General features: G+C 36.7%; 2 protein-coding genes across 3 annotated transcripts; one reads left to right on the top strand and one right to left on the bottom strand.

Moving 5' to 3' along the window:
* Positions 1–2,972: 2,972 nt before the first annotated feature.
* LOC110372765 (uncharacterized) lies at positions 2,973–9,485 on the bottom strand. The gene is made up of 12 exons (XM_049837904.2): positions 9,348–9,485; positions 8,938–9,005; positions 8,698–8,801; positions 8,238–8,471; positions 7,460–7,574; positions 7,156–7,222; positions 6,623–6,746; positions 6,231–6,369; positions 5,594–5,740; positions 4,904–5,052; positions 4,338–4,498; positions 2,973–3,801 (listed from the first exon to the last, which is right to left on the bottom strand). The coding sequence occupies exons 1-12, from the start codon at positions 9,439–9,441 to the stop codon at positions 3,545–3,547; spliced, it is 1,659 nt and encodes a 552-aa protein (XP_049693861.2). The 5' UTR covers positions 9,442–9,485; the 3' UTR covers positions 2,973–3,544.
* An 89-nt stretch (positions 9,486–9,574) lies between these two features.
* Positions 9,575–15,336, top strand: LOC110372842 (uncharacterized). Of its 2 annotated transcripts, none has more exons than XM_021329836.3 (13): positions 9,575–9,709; positions 10,002–10,133; positions 10,400–10,473; positions 10,892–11,013; positions 11,301–11,492; positions 11,691–11,805; positions 12,034–12,088; positions 12,156–12,267; positions 12,761–12,899; positions 13,444–13,569; positions 14,177–14,334; positions 14,530–14,669; positions 14,950–15,336. In XM_021329836.3, exons 1-13 carry the CDS (start codon positions 9,616–9,618, stop codon positions 15,312–15,314), a joined length of 1,824 nt encoding a protein of 607 aa, XP_021185511.3. In that variant the 5' UTR covers positions 9,575–9,615; the 3' UTR covers positions 15,315–15,336. The 2 variants fall into 2 exon arrangements, with proteins under 2 accessions (XP_021185511.3, XP_021185510.3); XM_021329835.3 differs by having other exon boundaries at positions 9,999–10,133.
* The last annotated feature ends 9,220 nt before the right edge of the window (positions 15,337–24,556 follow it).

The raw sequence follows: 24,556 nt of genomic DNA, 5'->3' as shown, positions 1-24,556 counted from the left end.
ACCTAGATCTCCAAACATTTAATTATGCAACTGGTTTTGATACTAACTTAAATTTAACTTATGATTTTAGAATGTTTTCGAAATTTGATAGAAAAATAAGTAACCATGGAATGCGTAGCATATTTAAAAATTTATTGCTAGCAATCACTGAGATGTCACCAATACAATGTGAGTCTGTTATAGAAACTTCCAATGATAATTGTAAAAGTAATGAAGACTATTTTTTTCGTATATAAAAATATTACTTTAATACATCAAAATATAAATGGTCTCATAAATAAGTCAGCTATGTTTACTGCTATATTAGATGAATTGTATGACTTAGGAAAAACTGTTGATGTACTATGTTTCTCAGAGCATAATATGATTTTACCTGATGTTGATTTGCTCCACATTCCTAATTTTAATGTTGCTACCTACTTTACTAGAGACTCCAGACATGGCGGTACTTGCATAATGATACGAAACGGAATTAAATATAAGGTTTTGGAGTCGATTGAAAAATACAGTGTCTCAAATGTAATCGAATGTTGCGCAGTAGAATTGACAGATCACAACATCGTCGTAATATGTATGTACAGAAGTCCACATAGCAACGAATTAAGAAAAAAACTTGATATGTTTTTTAAGAATCTGGATAGTCTCTTAAGCTCTATCTCATTCCATACAAACAAAAAAATAATACTCTGCGGTGATTTCAATATTGACCTCCTCAAAAATACCAAATGCTCTGAGCAATTTAGGCACCTCATTACAGGATTCAATCTTAAATTCGAAATAAAAGTACTAACTAGGTTATGTAGCGGGACCTGCATTGATAATATTGCTCATAATATACGAGGATCTAAAGGCGAAGTATTAGAGCTAGCAGTATCTGATCATACTGCCCAGCTTCTACGGTGTCCAGTTAAGCAAACGTGTGTGTTAGATCACTGGTTCACTACAAAACGGGACTATTCTATAGAAAATGTGCAAAAATTTAAATCTTATCTCGCCAGCATTACATTTTCTGATGTGTATAAAGAAACAGATCCAAACAAAGCGTTTAAACTATTCTATGATTGGTTTAAATTACTGTATGATCTATGCTTTCCTAATGTAAGAGTAAAAATATCGACCAAAGTAAAACCAAAATGGATTAGTCGCGGTATTAAGATATGTAGCAAAAGAAAAAGAGAACTGTTATGGAAATACCGAAAAACACCTACTAAAGAAAATAAAGCTAACCTCAAAAATCTCTCTAACCGTCTTAAGAAAGTAATCGATCTCACGCAAAGAGCTCATAATTGTCGATTTATTAATTCGGCACAAAATCTTTGTAAAGCAACATGGAAAGTTATTAATAGCAGAAAAAACAAAAACAATACACCTAATGAACCTATATTAAAAATTAAATCTAATGAAAAAGTATTGACTGATCCCTATGAAATAGCACAAGCTTTCAATAATTATTTTGTTGATCAAGTCAAATCAACTAATAGTACAAACATAAAAAACACGTGCAATGATAATAGAAATGAATCAATGTTCATGGCCCCTACGATACCACTCGACATCTACCGAATTATCATGTCACTCAAAAACACGGCCAGTGCTGGATATGATGACATAACAACAAAAATTATAAAACACGTGTGCATTATAATTGCGCCAATATTGAGCCATCTTATTAATCTAAGCATTGAACACGGTATTTTTCCAGAAGAATTGAAAATAACCATAATAAAACCCCTATTTAAAAAGGATGACAGAGAAAACATGTCTTGCTATAGACCTATAGCTTTAGTACCGATTTTCTCTAAGATATTTGAGAAAGCAATTAACAACCAACTCACTGCATACTTCGAGAACAATAGTTTATTTGTTGATAACCAGAAAGGCTTTAGAAAAAACAAGTCAATTGACATGGCCATTTATGATTTCCTGCATACAGTAAGCAGTAGAGTAGATAAGAGATTACCTGCTATTGCACTATACATGGACATGTCAAAGGCTTTTGACCGCGTCGACCACAAAATACTTATAAACAAACTAAATTCTTACGGAATAAGAGGAAATGTATTGAACTTAATTGCATCCTACCTTCGTAACAGACAACAAATAACATTTATTAGTAGAATTTATAAAAATAACGAAATAACGTATAAGTCTAACCAGAGAACGGTAACTTACGGAGTACCGCAGGGAAGTGTGCTTGGCCCGACTTTGTTTATTATTTACATTAATGATTTCCCAATGTCATCAAAATACCCCATGACAATGTTTGCAGATGACAGTACCCTACTTTTTAATAGTGACGACTTACATTCACTGGAGGCAGATATTAACTCTAACATTGATTCGGTTGTTAATTGGCTAATAAATAATAATCTAGTTATAAATTTAGAAAAAACAGTATTAATGAAATTTCAACAACGACTAAATAATAATTTAAATTTAGATATTAAATACAACGACAAAATTATTAATGAGACTAATGTTACTAAGTTTTTAGGACTAAATATAGAAAATACGCTACAATGGAATATACATATAGACAAAGTATGCAATAAACTAAACCAATACTCTTATGCTCTGCGTATGTTAAATAAAACGGCAAACCGAAAAACAGTATTAATGGCGTATCATGGTTTAGTAGCGTCGACTTTGAGGTACGGAATTATGTTTTGGGGAAACGCAACGGGTAAAGAAATGGTGTTTAAGTGTCAAAAAAGGTGCATTAGAGCTATCTGCAATCTAAAATCTACCGACAGTTGCTACATGCATTTTAAGAATTTAAAAATATTAACAATGCCCTCACTATACATTTACGAAACAAGCATGTTTGTAAAAAATAATTTAAACAAATTTGACCAAGTAACCAGTCAACGTCGTTGTGATAAATTACATTTAATAAGATCTAAGACAACGTTTTATAAAAACAGTATTTTTACAATGGCTCCAAAAATTTATAACAAACTTCCAAAAAGTATAAGAACTGAACAGAATATTAGTATTTTTAAACGTAGATTAAGTATATTTCTAATAGATAAGGCATATTACTCAGTTGAAATATTTCTAAATGATAAAATAGAAACACTATGATTTTATAATGTTTAAACTCAATAGGATTAAAATTATTTGTACACCAATTCCATTTGGTAGAACATAGAGCTCTGACATGTTTAATTTTAAGACCTTTCTGTATACCTATGCTCACAAATAAATACATTGAATTGAATTGAATTGAATTGGACGTGATAACCTAGTGGCCATTTATACCTTTTGGATATTTTCTTTTATAATTTACAAAAAAATTAAATGCAGTAGGAATTTTATATCCTTCTTCTTGGTCATATAGAAATTGAAAATTAGTTCAACATATTTCAGTACAACAATGTAGGTAGAACCTCTATGCTTTCTGTAAGTATGCTTTATTTTCCACTTTCAAATTAACAACAATAGCTACATATTTAAAAAATCGGATTATGATAGTAAATTGTTATTTGGTTACTTAATTGCCCTCGGTAAGATGAACAGTAAGTGATCTCCTCTCTTCAATGTTTTACTTTCTTATTTTATTGATGCGTTCATGTTTTTTGCTCATTTTCTGTCGAAGGTGTCGCAGCCTGGCCCTTTCATCAAATGTATTTATTTTAGAATCTTCAATACATTTTCCTTCAGAGGAAACAAATCCTGGTTTGCAAACACAGTCGGTGGACGTACACGTTGTTTTACACATTTTGTTTGTATGAGGGTTAGTACAATCGTAGGAATAGGTACCGCCACAGGTTTTATCTCGTTGCTCCTTGCAGGCGTCAGCTGTGGGGTACAAAGTAAGCAAAATGTCCATTAATTACTTAGAAATGAAGTCGAGCTCATGGTAAGTAGCAGCTACACGGGCCGACCCATCAAAGACTTAAAGCGGTCTTTGGATGGGTGATCAAATCTATCATTGATGACGTATTTTGAGAAGCACGTTAAATTGTGTTTCCCGGTATTCCTTTTCTCATCTTCGTTAGTCGTTCTGGGTAGCAAGAAGGCAAAACGTTGACTGAATTTAGTAAGGGTTTCGTTTTACCCAAGTAACAAGGTTAAGGCAGTCAGATAAGTAGTATTTCCATGTTGAAAACTGATAAATAGAACGCAGCTGCATCTTTTCGGACCAGCCCTAACATATTTGGAAAAAATATCATCTGGGCGTAGCAGTTATGATGAAGGCTACACCTAATTCCTACCGAAGGCGAGATGATACAACTAAGTCTAGCGGAATGACTAACTTAGGTATAGTCACACTTCGGGGTTTAGTCGTCACTAACATACATAAATTAGAATAAATAATTTGAATGTTAGGTTACCCTTATTCCCATTTAAAGAATTGTGAGCGCTTCCTAATGCTTCAGCGAATATCGACTTCAAGTGTGACATTATGAGCTTCGGCAGTTCTTTTAAGAAGTATCCGCTGACCAGAGCCTCTACCGTCGGATACATTAATGAAGGTGCAGTGAACAACATACGTCTGAAATGGAAGAACATTATTATCACCTGCTTTCAGGAATATACTGCTGGAGATAGCTTTTTATATAAACGAATCTTTAAGAAAAAATAAAACTTTTTTGCAAAGTCATAATCGGTTTTATGACTTCAATAAATATACTTCAAACCATCTTCTAAGTGTGGGAAATACTGTGCTGAAAACCGCATCAAAGTCGGTTCGGCCCTAACGTAACATACCCTAAAGATCAAACTGAGAACCTCCTTTTTTGATGCCGGTTAAAAACTAGAGCTAAGACATTCAGATCAGCAAAGTGAAAGTCAATTTTCGTTTTATTGAACACGCAAGAAATTTCTAAGCAACCCTTGAATGTATCTATCAGATCATTTGCTTTGATTGGTTCAACTTAACTTCATAATTGGACCTTACCTATAGCCAACGATTTCTAATATCTTATACGGCTCTCCGTCCACTTGCACTTGACCCGGCTTCACTTCGAGTTGTACATCAACAGCCAAGTCCTTTAACTCAATTACGAAGGCGAATCGGTCTTTTCCTATATCTATGTGACCCCGTACCTGTAGAAAATGAAAACAAAATTGCAGGACTTCGTCTGCACGCTCACAGGTACCTACATACCTAATAGGTTTGCGAGTGATTACCGGAGGATAGATTGAAAGGGGCCCTATTACTAAGACTTGGCTGTGCTGTCAGGCTGTATTTCAAAAATCGTGGTAGCTATTCAATTAGAATTTTCCAAAATGATGGATTTCTGTAGCTGTGAAAACTATAGTAAAATAAATATTTCAGGGAAGTTATAGGAAAGAGTAGTCTTTCATGGATGGTACCTACATGGCAACCCTTCGGGCTTTGCGTTGGACTGACTTGCAGTTGGCCTGAATTTTTATGCCCGGTTTAACACGTATTCCTAAATCTCGGTGCAGTACCTAGTCTTGACCTTCAAATACGACAGACAGGCAGAGATCCTTTCGTATTTTTATATTATTTAGGATTTAAATGACTGCATCCATGTTTCGATTATAAGGGGGTGAAAATAAATCTGTAAAAATCATAACATCTACATGGCAGATATTCTTTATTATAAAATACCAAACGTACCTGTAGAGTGCTGAAACGAATCTGTTCTCCTATCATGGCAGATTTCATCCTGTAAGGGCCACCGGAGTGCGCGCAGTACAAAGTGTCCAGGCCTGTCAGTACCACTTCAAGTATTGTTAAAGTTTCCGATTTGTTAACAGACGTTTCCTGTAAGAAACAAAAGCAAATACAAAACTTCATCATTCGAACGACGATTTTACACTAGCCACTTTTTCCGCGTATACGCGCGGCGGCGCTAAATTATTTCACGTGGTTTTTTAAATTAATATTTGTACCAAGATATGTCAAATAACTGACACACCGTCCCCGTCAAACTGTCCGTAAGAATCAAGCTGTGTCCCGGGTAGGTCCAAAATGGCCTTGTAGGTTATCAAAACTTCACAAAGCAATTCAGAGTCTGAAAGATAATGGACCCGTGCATCGGAGAGCACGTTAATATCGGTCCTACGCCTGATCTCTTTCCGGTCGTGTCGGATTGCCGGCCCATCGGGCCATGAGAGTTAAGGAATAGGGAGTGCAACTGTGTCTACTCAAAATAAATGTTTGTGCAGGCAGTTCTTTTTATATTAGAACAATTCAGTATTTTTATATGAAATAAACATCAAAGACTTTCATTTGACTTTTTACTCTTACGTACCCTTACGTCTTCCCAATAAAAAGTTTTATCCTTAATGTCAATCGCTCCACCGTTCCTCTCAATGGTAATTCTATTTAAGTTTCTGACTATTTCTGTTACATACAACCATGTTGCCTGAAACACTACTTCTTGATTTTCTCTGGAATTCAATAACGATACTGTACAAATATCCGTCTATAAAATATGGCGTTTTAGTATACATGCAAAAGAAATTACAGATTCAGAAGAGAACAGTTCTCGTCAACAACTTTGCCCCTCTGAAAATAACCATTTGACACCTTGCGTATGCGCAGTAGTGTTTTATTCGAACATTTTGATTTTCGGGAACAAATAACGAAGAGATGAGAACTTCATGGTTTAAACATAAAGCCGTTTCAGACAATAGTGTTTACCTTAAGTCTTTGAGGTCTTTTTGGAAGATCGAGGAAGTGTTGATGAAAGTAAACATGGCCGCCTGGACCTTGGGCACCAGCTCCTCACTTATTGGCCTCATCAGTAAATCGGTCAGTTTCAAACCTGTGGCACAATTAAATATCAACACCTTTTAATATTTATTTTTCAAAATTTTATGAAGTACTACATATGCACATTGCATGTGTATAGAAGAGTAAATGACATGCAATCTTTATACATCTACTTTTTTTTTATTTAACAAGACCATCATTTTTGTTTCTACTTACTATACATATAGCTAAGCACAGCTGTCTTATTAACAACATGTTGCTCTATCATAAAATCGGATTTACCCAACACGATCCCAATAAACCCCGTTACACACTAAAGTCAGTAACACTTTGCGTAAAAAAAGATGATATAAGTTGCAACATTACTGTAGATATAATTTGGGATACGATTTAATAAAAAGGGCTCAAGACTTGGGAAGCAGGGGCTAGAGTGTGAACATGGAAGTAATCTGGAGTCTTACCGTCGTCAAGTCTATAGGGATTATACCTCGTGATGACTGGCGGAGAATCGTCGCCGGGTTGGTATAGCTATGGAAGGAATTACACAAATATTATATCATTTAGAAAGAAGAAGTTAGTTTTGAAATGTAACCTGCGGTCGGGTAAAAATAAGGGATTTGGCTTACCATATAAATTACACCAACATTTTGGCCAGTTTAGAACCTAATCTTTGTTTCACTTCTCTGTACGCATAGTGAACGTTCAATTTGTAAGTCTATCCTTTTAGATAATTTTACCCAAAGATGGTTTAAAGTGAATATTTACCTCAATAGTGTGCTGGCAATGCAATAATCTTAGATGGTCGTATCCCAAATTAACAGATTCTCCAGATAGTGATGTAATTAGAAATCCATTTAATACGCAGCTATCCAATATGAGGCTAAAAGACAGATATTACTGAGTACATGAGCTCACGGCTGACTTGGATTCCTATAACCGACATCTATCCGTTGTTTTGTTGTACATAATTTATATTAAGCATCTAAATTCAATCTTTAAAATAAGCGGATGGATAGGTTATTAAAACCCGTTGTAAGTACATAGCAGCCGTACGATTCGATTAATATAATCGATCAAACGCATTACATCCGTTGATGAACAAGTTTCTCTGTGTTTCGGAAGGCGCATTGTCAATGGTCCTGGTAGTCATTTGTTACGTTCGAATGTCGTTTCGAGAAGCCACAAGCCAGACTTTTACTGACTAAAAACCGTCGTGTTCCGTCGTAGGCCTTTTATGTACCAGGGCCGCGGTAACTCTTTCGAACTATCCCGCAGCCCCAGCAGACCTTGGTCCTGTTGGGCCCCGCTGGGGACCTACCTAAGTCCTTAAGTGCATATTGGAAGCAAACCAACAAGCGATTGTCAACCTTTATTTTGTAGAAAGAAGCTAAGAGGATGATATAACTAAACAACAATTTCTTGGTAAATGCAAACATCTATAAAACTATTCACATTTTAAATTAGGTACCTATAAGTAATTATGTTACGCAACCCATGCCATTATGTTACTAACAATATCAACTATGAACTAAGTCAGACTTACGTGATTTTCCCGATATCGGAAACTTGTTGGAATCGAAAAGGCGATGCCTCATATGGATTCTGGTAAATTGGCTCATGTATAATATCACTCTTGTTCCTCGCTATCGCATAGTCAGCGTGTATGATAATCTTACTGAGGGCCGCGTAAATTTTGAGCACATTGGAAGCTAGAGAGAATTGTACTTCGGGCAGATATAAGCTAGGTAGCTGTTGGAGAAGTATGTTTAATAATACTCTGGAAGAAAACACGAATGAATACCGTCATTAGGTTGAATACTAAACTTTCGAAATACCTAAAAATGTATAACAAGTGTAAAATTAATTATTATTTTTAACTTTGATGTCCTCCTAGCCAACTATCAGCTATGGCGGCTGTTCTCATATAAGGTGGTTAGCCAACTGCGCAGATATTATTAGTAATTGGATTAAAATATATTATTTAGACACTGCATAATACTTACAGTTGGACTTGATTGTCATCGTGGTAAAGTCCTAAGGCTAAATCTTCATTTTGTCTTCTGATATAGACATTCATTCCAGGGTTGCCTACGTTTTCAAGTAAAGCCTGAAAAGCGAAACGGCAATTATATGTTGAATGTTGTCCCATTTCACACTCTAGAAATTTTTACTATCCGAGAACCAAATTTCATTGAAACCGATTAAGTAAATTGTGTCCAAAATTAATAAGTTAATTCACTCACACTTGTTACCGCATGTTCCAAAGGCTTCCTGTATATTTCCCAATCATTCCTAAATTTGCGAACAGATTCTGTAAGTTAAATCATTATTTTAAACGCTATTTAGTTTAAAAATGCTCATATATTTCTTTATACATTTATAGGCAGGTACAAAGATTTTAATTTTTGATAGAAGAGACTCATTAGAGCTACATGACTTCAGTTTGGCTCAACACGGTACATTTACAGTACACATTGTACAGTATAACGCAGACGCTGTCCCACCTAATCGCATGTCCACTGTGCCCTGAAACTTGCTCGCGGGAGGACTTAATGAGCGCATCTGGCCGCTTGGGGGCTGACATAGTGTAGTCTCAATATATGACATGTCATCGACACGAAAGAAGAAGAAGAAGAAGTATAACGCATCTTACCACTGTTGAAATAATCTAGGATAGTCTTCTGTATAGGTTCAGAACTAATTTGACATATTAAAAAGCTTGTAAATAACAGAAATGTAGAATACATCTCAGGTATATTCGCCTACAATGTGAAGCCACAATCCCTTTACATAAACATAATCATTGAATTAAATCATTACGTTATGAAACTTTTTAATTGAATTCACTGGTTTATGGTCAAGTCATTGTTGATAAGGAAACGGAATTTGTTCAGTGGAGGGAAAAATTAGAAGTTGGAGACATGAAGAATATAAAATATATTCTTTTATTACTCTGCGTATTTTACAAGTGGGGTTTTATACAAGGCTCTTCTTTTTCCCTTGAAGATGATGAAGGTAGATCACTTTAATTTTAGTATAGGTACCTATTCCATGTAATAGGAAGGTGTCTGATTGGTATTCGAACTTTCGCGGCGTCTAGTAAGATAAAATGCAATAATCTATTTATTTTAACGTCCTAATACCTACGTCGCTATTTAATTAGATATTGTAGAATTACCCAGGTGTACTAAGCATCATGTCATGCTTAGACACCGTTATACTAAGTCATACTTTCTCACATTAAAATACTTCATACTCACGACTTCCGTAAAACAAATAATATTACTATAACTGTTCATTTTAGAAGAATATGTAGAAGAAAATGTATTATCCAATGTTGAGGGGTCCGATAACGCAGCAGCTGACGATACGCCCGCATCAAACTGTTGGATGAAGCTAAATGCCCCACATCACTTCACAGTCATGGATCAAATTGATGGTAACATTCTCAATTCTTCTCCCACCATAGCCATATAGCATAGGAAGCCGACCCCAACATAGTTGGGAAAAAGGCTCGGAAAATGATTCTCATTTCTTCTCCATCTTAGTGTACGATGCAACACAGTGCTTTAGTGTTTCGAGTGGGTATCTATTAATATATATTTTTTTTTAAATTTTTGAGCACATCCCGCCTAACAACAGAAGATTTTTACAACCACAAAACTTCTACTGGTACTTTTATACAATTGAAATTGACCTTCACAGATCGCTACAATACAGTAAGGACTGATATTCACGACGCCATGATGGGTTCAAACTTCGATGAGCATATGATTGAAGTACGTACCCTTAGAAAAAAACACTAAGTATGTACAAATTTAAATTTTTCTGGTAATCCAACCTGTAATAAGACCAATTCTGCGCTAGGTATATTATATTTTATGAACAGAGTAATAGTCCTGTAGGATAAAAGACCAGAAAAGGCCTGAGCCTGATCTAACCTAATTCGCCTACTCTCCGAGGAAAAAGTATCACCGCCAACTGTTTTGTTCGTTTTGTACCTATAACTTTCATAAAACCCACGTAACGGTTTCTATAAGGCCTTTACCGTCGTACCCATAAGCAACACCACCGCCTAGGTCGCCAGTAGCCGATTAGTTATTGTACACAAATGTAGGTACATATTCTCGTTTCGTAAGACCCTGTAATAGGCCGTCTATATAAAATTAAAACTTTTGTATTGTCTTGGTATTTCAGGATCTAGTGCAAAGTAGAGGAGCCGCGCTCCGGGAAATACACGCATTCCACTCCACGTCAGCGATACCATCAGGGATCAACCTCGGGGGCTTCTGTATGCTACGAATGCCTGACTCAGTACTGTAAGTTCTTTACATTCTACGTGACATTTGTATTTAAAGCAATCGCTTTACTACAGTTTCAGTTGCCCATTGTCATGGCTCATTGCTATTTATAACACCTACATATTTTTATACCGGTCTTACCCCGACTTTATACTTAGTAAGTTTCTTCTGTAAAAATTACGTAAGTAACTAGTAAGCTGTAATAAGCTGCTAATGTGAGCAATACCTAACCTAAGAAAGGTCTTACAAATAATAAATGACTTTAATTATAAGATCTAGGAAAACTGAATCATATTTGTCGTCAGGTTTTTCCATCGCATGAAACTTCGCAACAATACACATTTCAAAATTGAATCATTGCATAACGACTTCACGAACATGATGGTGAGGATAAACCTGTGCCTGCATGACTTGCACCTGAAGGGCGCGTATGAGCGCTCCCTCACTGACGATGATCCCTCCGTCCTCATCTACGCTCCCACCTTCGGAGAAGTGGAGTAAGTACAAGTGTTCCTATTTCTTAATACAATTTGACTGGGGGTCATATTGTATTAAGGAGTAGGAACACTTCCATCAAACTGGTAAGCCTACAGCATTATTTACTTTCTGCAAAAGTAATCTACTTATGATGGACGGGTGTTTGTATTCTTTATTTTTGTTCGCGCATATTTGCGACGTTTACATACGTTTTCTAGGTTTTTGTTGAGAAACGTGAAATACAAAATGGAAGGCCAATACAGGATAATTAAAAACAGACTCAGGATTGAAATGGTTAACTCCGAAATCATCGCTGACGATATTTTGATGACTGTGAGTATTTATTTACATTTCTATCACTTCGAAACTTGCGAGCTTCAGGTTACTTGTTCAGAAAGAGTTATTAAATAGTATGCCCATTACACTATTCTAAAAGCAGAATTTTTTTTAATCATATGTCGAAAGATTAGTAAAATTTTCAAATTTTTTGCATGCTTGTTATTTGTTCAATAGATTACTTCTTAATTATTGATATTATGAAGTACGTTTATTTAATTTCAGTACGTAAATCAAGCTGCCGGAAGTTCAGCGGTAAAAATAAAAAAGGAAAACTTAGGTACTCAGCTATAATATTTCCAATTCCCTTGCAAAAACAACAAACATAACATTCAGATGTTTTACAGGTAACTTCATGAGTAGACTTAAGATAGATTTGGACCTATGGCTGAAACATTATTTTAATGACTACATGATATTCATCAGCCTAGATGGAATAAGCGATATAGATAAATATTCGTAAGTCTCTTACTTTACTTACTTACTAGTATATTCTGAAACCATTATGAAAATTACAATCTTCATCTGCCTAACCTTTTCCTAACTAAATATTTAGAGGAGCTGCGTCAGGTGTCGGATGAGGCTGAATATCAGTGTTCTACAATCTACGTAGACTACCTATCTAAGCTCCTTAACTCAATTACCTGGGCAACCCGATACGCCTTATTAGGACTGATTGCCAAACTTTCTGGCTTCTGACCAACCACTGCCAAAGATGTTCGAATGAGAGCCAGCACCCACCAATAAAAGGTGTCTTCCGAAACACTGAGGAATTCGTCATGACGAGATGGTAAACGGGGTCCTCCGCTATAAGCTTTGCATGACCTTCACATCGATCGACTCCTAGGTTATTACGTAGCCACGACCTCTTTAAAATTAACAATATATTCTTCAATATTGGACTCGTTTTGATATACTATAATGTAGTATTAACAATTATTGTTATTTTAAGAAAATATGACAAGGAGAGAGCCACCGCTTTAGAAGAGTACACAGACAAAGCTATCACCGATATCGTGACCAGAATAAGACAATTAAAAGCTGATACAATCCCGGTGCCTGCGTTCACTTTCAATTCCATCCAAGGCGTGGTAAGTCTTTGGGCCTACAGATTTTTGAACAGCACTGGCGGATCTACCTTGACTATACTGTACGTACGGGACCAATTTACTTGTAACGTCACAATTTTTCTCTTTTTTGGTACTTCCTTATGTAGTCGCCTATATAGTCCGCTATGTACCTATATACTCCCTTATCTGCTTCGTCGATATTCTCCTTTTTTTACTCTACCTATTGACTTAAATAGGCAGAGTACATAAGGATTATGTACTCCTCCCATTTACTCCCTTATTTGTTATCCCTAAACAGGTGCTCTGTTATCTACTACCCTATGTAGCATGTTATGTACTTCTCTACGTTCTCCTCTTTCATTCTGCCTTACAAGCTTTAGTATGTATGTACTCTGATGTACTCTTTAGAAGGAAGAGGTATCATTAATTTTCAATTTTCATCATTTTTTCTACTGACTGACAGAATTGTCAACCGCACCAAAAAACGGTTAGACCATACCTCGATACATCATTCGATACATTGCCTAGATACCCCAAAAACTTGACGTTATTTTTTTAATAACAGGTAATTAAACTTTATGATGGCGTGATACGAGGACTTGACAGTATGTACAGGCGGTCAGTGGCCACCGGCGTCAAACAGAAAGACATTCGTAGAGTCGATACCGTCGTAGGATTCAGCAACTTGAAGGTACGTGGCCAATTAACATCCGCTTATCATGGAATATAAGGTACAGACGCCAGCACGTCAAGCTAAATTTCCCAGTCAACATTGAACCTTGTTTTTTAATTATAAGGACTTTTACACATTGTGCATACCAGTCCCATTATACACAAACCACATCTGATTGCAATTAATTTACAGGTATAGGTACTTATAATTAAACAGATGCTAAAACAAAACTACTTTGATTGCCATTAATTCAAAAAGGCACTTTGCCACCTTAGAATTGCACTGCATTTAAGGAGAAAGTACTTTGAATTACATTTAAAATATAAGGATTGGTTTCCCATATTTACAGATGGTGCTAACATTGAACCTTATACTTGAGACAAAGTTGAAAATCTTTTAAAGAAAGGCAGATTATACCAGCTTAATGTGTTGTCTGTACATTTTTGACTTTCCGTAGCTTAATACGCCTAGAAACTACTTGTGTTGTATTCAATAAATATATAGTAAAAAAAACTGGTGACTGGCACATTGTGCCAAAATAAAAATAAATAAAATAAAAATGAAGAACAGAACAGAAAGATAAAAAGAAGAACTTAACTTGTGCTAAACCAACATACATTTTCAGGTGGTTTACAAGTATGAAGCAATGTTACCGACGGGGGTGCCGCCTCTAGCTGGCGTGCTAATCTTGTCGGCCAATGAACTCTCGGCGCACCTGGCTTTGACCTTAGTCAAAGATCCTGAAACCGTCGACTTGGACATCGAATTTCTGGATCAGATGAAGTAATTAAACATTGAGCTTCTTTTCTCTCACTCAGAGACTATAATGGTGGTTGAAACATTCTTTACGATTGCTGACATTGATTTCTTACTCTGCACCCAGTACGGAGTACCTACGCAAAAATGTTAGTGTTCCGAACTCCTAACGAAACTAAGCAGTTTTCGGGATAGGTATGTCTAAACTATTAACTATTTCAGACCGGAATCTTTGACAGTTGAAGGAGCTGCGAATACAATGATAGGAAACTTTAAGCACCTGCTGGAACACCAGATCGTTGCCATGATGTCGAATACCCTCCTTCACGGCATATTGATGCTAAGGTCTCTACCCAGTTGCCGTAAGTAGTGACATCAGTCATCTAGGTACATTTAAAAACTGCGTGAAAGATACCAAGACTATTACCGAGCCACTGATCTCAAATCTCTCATCAGCTCCTTGTTTACACTGATCCAATTTTTTTGGTTTCGTAGTTTACAGCGCTTTCACCGATTTTACTTTCTTTTTCCGCGTGTAGCAAAACAGTGTGAAAGCGCTGAGATAAAAAATAGGATCAGTAGGAGAAACCGTACACTTCAAAGAAATGTATATGAATTGTATATACCTATTATTCTTTTTAGAACCATTTGCCAACCAAATTGGAGTTAAAATCAAACCAAATAGTGGTGTGATCAGTGAGTACAAAGATTATGCGAACCCTCAACTCAGTGGTGAAACTTTATTTCGCGACGAATTTGAGGTAGAGATGGCAGTCTCTAGTGACGAAGACGAAGACTACAGAGCAGCTCTGCGCTCAACAAATAGGCCGCAAGTTAAACAAAATAGTACTAAATCTATCAATAAGCAATCAAAGAAAAATATTAAGAGGAAAAATAAACCGGGCCAAGAGAAAATTAAGACAATAAGAAATAAAAAACGTAGTAACAAGCCAACAGCCAAATCACAAAATGTGAATAAGTTAAATATTATAAAGGTGCGAAAATAAAACAGTAATTTCATTTTAATTTGTCCACATCCACAAAGAGCAACCAAACGATCACCATAATTCACCATTTTTTTTTATCTAATGATACAACGAGGACTTTCTTGTTGTCGCCAAATGCCTTCATAATTGGATGGTATTTAAAAGTACTTCAATTTATTCCCATTTCATTTAGGTACCTAATTTTGCCTGTGTTCCACTGTAACGTTTAGTGTGGTGGTAGGTACCCTAGTAGGTAGAAAAATAAAAAGGAATTTAGTAAATTAGTATATAAGTATATTCTACAAAAGATCGGCAGAGCCGGGAGTGGGTTTAGAATAATCGAGCTCGCGTTAAGTTCTGGCCCGCTATAGAACACTACTACCCTGTATAGTCAGGCAGCTCGGCAGCGGTCAGGCGGGGTAAGTGTGCAGCGCGCTAGTAGATGCCGGACGCGCAGGTAGATGCAGGACACGTAGATAGGCGCGGCACGTAGGTAGGCACAGGCACGTAGGTAGACACAGGCACGTAGGTAGACACAGGCACGTAGGTAGACAAGCGCGTAGGTAGGTGCACTTAGGGTAGGTGCACTACGGTAGGTGCACTGGAGGTAGTCAGGTACTTGAACCCTGGAATGTCCGTTATGTTCCGTCTTAGTTACGGTCCGGTTATATTCCAGCCACGACTGCAACATCCCGATTTCCACTTACTCACTACCTAACTAGATGGAAAGCAGTGATCAAGCACTAAATAGCATCGAGATGAGGCAGCCTGGGCAGCGTGACAAATTATAATTACAGCTAACAAAATGTAATCTAAATGCAAGTGATATGAAAGTATGAGAGGATGAAAGTATTTGCATGATTTAATAAGCAAAGCACTTGTTTAAATTAAGAATGAATAAATAGGTAGACTCTATAACAAATTATTTAAAAGGAAGGAATGTGAGAAAATAACTGTAGGGCGTGGCCCTCATGACACGGTCTAAGTGCACCGGTCATGTAAGGTCAAATACCACATGATATTTTTTTAAAAGCGTTATGGAAATAAGTACATAGGCCATAGGTAATATTCCATAAGAACAGCAACAAAGGCGTGGTCGTAGCATGAAATAACATAATGAATGCACAATGAAATTAGCAAGTCATTCTACGACACGTCACGTACTCACGTATAACTTTTCTAGATGCACATAATAAGCAATATTTTGCAACACTTACCCGATCTGGGGTATACACTGACTCTAAAAGTAATTTTAGAAGCACAATAGTTTATTAAAGATTAAATTATTTGCAATATAATCGCGAGTTAAAAACTAATATAGACCAGTCTGTATCGGCTCGCGGTGTCGAGCTAGTGACCGTCTCGCGATTGACCGCCGGCTCTGCTCGCGTCGCCTCATAGGAGGGATAGTTCGCCGAACCGGTTTCCGTCACCCGTCAACGGCTCACGGCTCGCGGCGCGCGGCCGAGATATCGCAAGTCTAGTATTTTTAAATATTCAAAATATAACGTACAACGTTACAGTACCCCCCTTTTTAGCGTAGGATTTTTCCTAGGAAAAATCCGCTGCTTTCGCTCTTGCTAACAACTGATCTGAGTTTCTCTTTCATTCGTCTTCATTCATAATGTAATCATCCCTCACTTTTCATTCTTCCTTACATTAAATAGCCGACATCACATTTATAGACATCTGTGCGTCAGCGTCCTTTCGACCTGAGTATTCTGCTTACAGTGCACAGAACACTCACCCAGTTCAGTCATGGCTGGTAGAGGATAAAGCTGAAACCGAGCGATTACTAACTACACATAACTATTAATTGATAGATTGAATATTAGAAAAGATAAATACATAAGTTATATTTGTGATTTTAAGGCTTACTTATAGAGTAATCAACCGCTCTTGCAAAGGCTTATTTAAGGAGTTGCACCGCTCCGTAGAATACCAAAGGTGTAGATCCTTTAGCAGTAGGAAGGGATCTATGGGGTAGAACCACGATCAAAAGTTTCGTTTATAACCATCGGTGTAGGGCCGATAGTCATAATATATTTAATACGTTAGTAATACGATGTATGGGGTAGACCATCATCATATAAACTATTGGGGTAGACCAATAGGTGAAAAATAGAAAAGCAATAGTTATGGGTAGTAGTAGTAAGTGGGTACTTTACATTATTTAGTTTAGTTTTTAGTTTATAATATTATGTATTTGTTTAAGTTACATTTAGTGCATTTAGTTTTAGTTGATTTTTTCAAATTTGTTATATAATTTTAATTACAGTTATAGAATTTAAGTTGAACTAATAATTTATTCTTTGTAGTTTATTAGTTTATATTATTAAGTTTAGTTTTTATTATTTAATTTAGTTTACATTACGTATTAGTGCATTCAGTTTTAGGTGATTTTTAAAAATTTGTTTAAAATAAAATATATTTAGCTATAATAAACGAAGTTTAAGTATTCACAATTTTAATTACTTTACCTAGCCGTAGTAACATTCTGATAAAATTTGTTTAAGTTATACTTTATGGTTAATTAATTTAATAGTTTAAAATACTTTATGTACCATTACATTAACGTGTAAATTGTGAATTTATTGTAGCGTTCTATTAGAAGTAAATTTAGGTTTAGTGTAGTGATTATAGTGTTTGGAATAGTTACAATTAAAATTATAAGTTTGTTATTTGTACTATAGTAGGTAATTTATATATTTGTTTCCGAAGTTCGCTAACCGAATCTCCCCCAGTACCATCACGAACAGTAACTTCATACTCTAGCTCAGCTTTTTGTAGCGATAAAAACGTAATAGGGTAAGACATGATAGAAAATTAAAACCGCAGAGGAGTGTGTTGCAAAATAAGGACAAAAATAATAAAGACAAAACAATTCAGATGCAAAATCAGCACGTTTGTGGTCAGTCTAACCATATGTGAAAATATATTTAAGGTATGTTAATTTTGAAGGTAAATGTGAAGAAAAAAATAAAATTTGGGTGTAGAAAAATATTGACGGTAGGTCAAGTAAAATTGGACGGTTAAATTTAAATATTAGAGAGATTTTTTTTTTTTTTTTTTTATATGTGGGTAGATTCACATTTGGTAGGCTGTGATTAAATTCAACACAACTGACAGACAACCAACACCAGGACAACTACAAAATGCTTAGCAAACAAGAACTAAACACGGCTCGATATATTCTACCTTTATTGGGCGCCACTGTAACGTTTTGTGTGGTGGTAGGTACCCTAGTAGGTAGAAAAATAAAAAGGAATTTAGTAAATTAGTATATAAGTATATTCTACAAAAGATCGGCAGAGCCGGGAGTGGGTTTAGAATAATCGAGCTCGCGTTAAGTTCTGGCCCGCTATAGAACACTACTACCCTGTATAGTCAGGCAGCTCGGCAGCGGTCAGGCGGGGTAAGTGTGCAGCGCGCTAGTAGATGCCGGACGCGCAGGTAGATGCAGGACACGTAGATAGGCGCGGCACGTAGGTAGGCACAGGCACGTAGGTAGACACAGGCACGTAGGTAGACACAGGCACGTAGGTAGACAAGCGCGTAGGTAGGTGCACTTAGGGTAGGTGCACTACGGTAGGTGCACTGGAGGTAGTCAGGTACTTGAACCCTGGAATGTCCGTTATGTTCCGTCTTAGTTACGGTCCGGTTATATTCCAGCCACGACTGCAACATCCCGATTTCCACTTACTCACTACCTAACTAGATGGAAAGCAGTGATCAAGCACTAAATAGCATCGAGATGAGGCAGCCTGGGCAGCGTGACAAATTATAATTACAGCTAACAAAATGTAATCTAAATGCAAGTGATATGAAAGTATGAGAGGATGAAAGTATTTGCATGATTTAATAAGCAAAGCACTTGTTTAAATTAAGAATGAATAAATAGGTAGACTCTATAACAAATTATTTAAAAGGAAGGAATGTGAGAAAATAACTGTAGGGCGTGGCCCTCATGACACGGTCTAAGTGCACCGGTCATGTAAGGTCAAATACCACATGATATTTTTTTAAAAGCGTTATGGAAATAAGTACATAGGCCATAGGTAATATTCCATAAGAACAGCAACAAAGGCGTGGTCGTAGCATGAAATAACATAATGAATGCACAATGAAATTAGCAAGTCATTCTACGACACGTCACGTACTCACGTATAACTTTTCTAGATGCACATAATAAGCAATATTTTGCAACACTTACCCGATCTGGGGTATACACTGACTCTAAAAGTAATTTTAGAAGCACAATAGTTTATTAAAGATTAAATTATTTGCAATATAATCGCGAGTTAAAAACTAATATAGACCAGTCTGTATCGGCTCGCGGTGTCGAGCTAGTGACCGTCTCGCGATTGACCGCCGGCTCTGCTCGCGTCGCCTCATAGGAGGGATAGTTCGCCGAACCGGTTTCCGTCACCCGTCAACGGCTCACGGCTCGCGGCGCGCGGCCGAGATATCGCAAGTCTAGTATTTTTAAATATTCAAAATATAACGTACAACGTTACACCACCAAATATACTTAATGTGCACCAAAATTCATTAAAATATTCACAAAAAAAATCATTAAAATGATCATTAAAATCGACAAATATAAATAAGTACATCTATATCTATATACATATAATAAATCTATATACATATAATAAATCTGTAAAAAAACTGTGTCTGTACATTGAATATATTTAAAAAATAATAATTGGGTGGGGTTTTGAAACAGTAATGGAGCACAAATCCAAAAAAAAAATTCTGTCTGTATGTCTGTATGTCTGTTTGTTTGTACACGCTAATCTTCGGAACTACTGGACGGATTTCAATGATTTTTTCTTTGTTGTATCAGTATTAAGCCTGGTCAACATATAGGCTATAATTTATCTTTGAAACTCGAAGACCTGATGCAGAACACCAACAGACCAACAAAACTATAAGAGATACAAAAATGGTGCCATGGCAAAAATTGTTTCATATGATGAGCATTTTCAGCTGAGATAATAAATTTTAAGATCTGGAACACCTGATGTGGAACCCCAAGAGCCCAGCTTCTCTGTACCATATACAGGTATGACGTTTTAGCAAAAGTTGTTCAATTTGATAAGCACTTTCTATTGACTTATACAAATTGAAGATCTAAAACACCTGATGTGGAACTCCAGGGGCCCAGCTAGACTATAGCATATAGAGGTGTGACGTTTTAGCAAAAGTTGTTCAATCTGATAAGCACTCTCTGTTGACTTATAAAAATTGAAGATGTACAACACCTGATGTGGAACGCCAGGAGCCCAGCTAGACTATAGCATATAAAGATATGACGTTTTAGCAAAAGTGGTTCAACCTGATAAGCACTCTCTATTGACGTATATACATCGAAGATCTGGAACACCTGATGTGGAACTTCAAGAGCAATACTACTCTTGAAATGTATAGAAATGAATGTTATGAAATAGGTGGTATGGTGAATCAAAAAAAGCAATTAGTCCGTCTTTTAGATAATCCTAAAATAATGGACACGTATTTTTTCTTTTCTCCTTCTCACAAACAAATAATAACGAAGATATAACACGCTTGAATTTTGTGTTAAGTCACTGCTTAGTACAAATTTTACATACCTAACGTGGCGTCACGAGCCCCCACTCTCCGAATTTGTTGCGTTATATCTCATTATTATTTTATATGTCTCTTCCAGACCTCGGGACTACAGAGTTCCGAATTTTTGGGAGGCAAACGTGGGGCCGAAGCCAAGACTCTGAAGCCCTTTTGAGACAACTTTAATGAAATGGTGAAACAAAACCGACGATTATTCCTTTATACACTATAGAAATGAACCCAAGGACAATCCCCGGTGGACGTCGTTAAAAAAAAGACAATCCCCGGTTCTGTGCTATACCATTGCTAACTGTTGATGAAAACTACTTGGGCTATTGTGATGGGATGCTAATGGACTAGGAATGGGGAAACTACGGGAACTATGGCACCTGCCGATGACAATGTATTAGATACATGTAAAAATGGTGAAATGGTAAAAATGGCAGGTGGAGACTCGCCAGCTCACTTACTGGGCCCCCGGGAATCAGTCACTGAATAGCAACAAGAGGGCAACAGCAGGGCTACTAACTCCGAGCAGGGCTACTAACCCTGCTCTAGCGACTCCACTCTGGACGGCCAAGCCAAGCCAGAGGCGTGAGACTTACCCCCGTCATGGTTCACTCCGACAGGCCGGAGATGGGGGACAGTATACTCTCCCTGGAGAACTCAGTATATATAGCCCACCGGGGTCGCTACTCCCCGTCATCAGCCTCAGATGTCCTGCGGTGCTTATATCTCATTATTATTGTCGTTATTATCTCAAGAGCCTTTGTCCCAATTATGTTAGAGTCGACTTCCAGTCACGATGCAACTGAGAACCAGTGTTTTACAAGGAGCGACTGCCTATCTGAGCTCCACAACCCAGTTACCCGCTCAACCCAATAGGTACCCCTTGGTAAAACTGGTCAGACTTACTGGCATCTGACTACCCATAACGACTGCCAAGAATGTTCAATGACAGCCGGAACCTACAGTTTAACATCCCCTCCAAATAACGGTCATTGGTATCCAAAATATACGTAGAAAGTACATACGAACTTAGAAAAGTTGCATTGGCAGGCACTTGCCAGACCTGGAATCAAAGACGTACGCTCATACTTGAGAGATTGGTTCTCTACCCACTAAACCACCACGACTTCCACTAAGTCATCACGACTTTGTCATCTCAGTAACATTTAATGTTTTTTAACGTATTAATACGTGTAATATTTTTGCCACACACAACTTAAATGCGGACTAATTAGAATCACTACTTTTATCCCTATGGTCACGTCTTTTGCGGTTCAGTTCTCAGCGTTTTGTTTAGTCTGCTGTGCTTTTGTCGTTGAAGTACAAAAATTAAATATATGGAACGTTTCTAATGGCTATACGTATTCCGTTGTTTTCAAGGGTGAATTTCCCGGGACCAAAAAATGCGTGGCATCGATGAAATCGGTACTAAAAATCATTGTTATAATATTCTAATATTTTTTTCTAAGTAGGTGTAATAGTAATCTATGTGTAGCACTAAATATTTTGTTAATAGGATTAATGGGTTCTCCAAAAAAAAAAATTAAACCTCAAAATCTTTCATTGCCGTGTTTGTCCACACGTCACCTTGATGTGTACTAGACCTTATTGATAAAAATGTATTAGTTATTTCTATTAAAACCTACTTTTATTTGATTCGTGAATAGTTAAAGTATTGTTAGGGACTACATTTGTTCAAATATTTAAACAATACAACAAATGGTAAATAAAAAATAGTTTGTCCCAGAACTACCATTCATCGCCATGTCCTAAACATATTTGAGAATATTGCTTTTTCTAACGGTTTGCGTCCCTCCCGCTGTGCGCTAAATGTTGCATATTAGTGGACGTCAAGTGTCAAGTGTTCGACGTGGAATGACGTGTGCACGTGCCTGCGTTTTCGCGCCATAAATGCAAGTATGCAATTTTTTTAACACTGGACATTTTTTCTTTCATCGCCGTGGATAGGTCTTACTTCTGTTTGAATAAGTTTGTCCTCTTAATTGATCATTCGGTACAATGCCATCTATCTTATGTTTATTTGTGACGTGTTAATTACTGTGAATTATTAACAGATTTTTAGTTTTTTGATGTTTTTGCCTTGATATTCATTGCCGTGCTCTCATTGCCGTGGTTTCCGTGGTCAAAATTTGCTATGGAAATGAAAAAAAATACACAGCAATGAAAAAATTTTCATTGCCATGCCTTGTAAAACAATTTTGTTTCATTGCCGTGGCCGCATGTTTCACTACCGTGACTTATGTTTTCATCGCCACGGCATGATTAAGAAAAAAAACAATTTGTACTATATAGTCAACTACAAAAAGATATTTCCACGTTCATCTCACAAAATGATAAACTTACACACACACCACTTCAGGTTCAGGTTCACTTAGGTTGTTTTACTAGAGGAGTATTTAAGAAAAGAAAGAGAAAGATATGTCAAAACGATGGCTGCAGGAATAGTTTTCATTGCCATGGACGCATGTTTCATTGCCGTGCATGCAAGTTTCACCGCCGTGGCATGAAAATTTTAGTCTTGTATATCTCGTTAGTTTTTTAAGCTATCTACTAGATATTAAGTAAGAATACATATCTTATCAAAAACTTTAGTAAACACTATTTTTTCTTGTTCTAAAGTTAAAGTATAAAAAATCCACGGAAATGAAGATTTTATTGGACCTGTTGAAATTCACCCTCAAGTTAACGGGCCCTTAAAATTCAATATGAGGTGGTTCAGATCTTTGATTTTGCTGACCCCGTTGTCGCTGGCATAAGGGACTTTATCCGCGTACGAAGTCGCGGGCAGAAGCTAGTTTATAAATAGAAATGTAAAACAAATATAAATAAGTAGGTACATTTATAAATATAAATGTAAAATATATGTTTAAAAATAAATAAATGGAAATAAAAATAAGTGAAACCACTTATTTTTATTTAAAAAAAGCAAAAAGTAAAATCGTCATTTTGTTGGTTACGATAATATACGTAGGAGGTGTCGAAATATTATGTCATAACGAGCATCTATTTAACAACTGTTGCTTTGTAAAAATAGAAATACACCTAATTTTATAAACCTGCATTTTTTTTTTAGTTCTACTTCAGATAATGTACTGCAAAATGTATTTCAATCAAACACCAATTAATGCCTAATCTAGCTTTATTAATAAAAAATGAACACATTATTAAATGTAATGCTTACTAAAAATGATTTTTTAACACTAATTAGTACGAATAATTCAAAATGTTAAACAAAGTCTTTACTCCTACAATGTTCACATTATCAGTCCACTCAATCTCTGCAATACTTCTTTAAATTATTGCACCAATAAAGCGCACTTTGCCTTTGTAGGACGCCCACGTGGGAAATGCCCAAATGAAATGGGAATAAATTGAAGTACTTTTAAATACCATCCTTGCATTATCCGATCGGGCGCAATGTTACCGGATTGAAGCGAAGCATGCAAGAAGGCATGCAGCATGGAAGCAAACATGCAACACGCAGCAAGCATGGCTTCTGTCACGGCTCCGGCGCGGCGCTGCGGAACTCCGACGGTACCATGCGAGCTTATCGTCGCAGATGGTTTTCACGCTCACCAACGCAGCTTCGGCTTGCTGGCCGGCACGGCTTGCTGGCCGGTACGGCTTGCTGGCTGGCGGTG

The sequence above is a fragment of the Helicoverpa armigera genome, chromosome 8 (assembly GCF_030705265.1).
Source record: "Helicoverpa armigera isolate CAAS_96S chromosome 8, ASM3070526v1, whole genome shotgun sequence".
NCBI classification, from domain to species: Eukaryota; Metazoa; Arthropoda; class Insecta; order Lepidoptera; family Noctuidae; genus Helicoverpa; species Helicoverpa armigera.
Note: the sequence above shows the minus strand (reverse complement) of the source record. Positions and strands in the feature narration are given on the sequence as shown.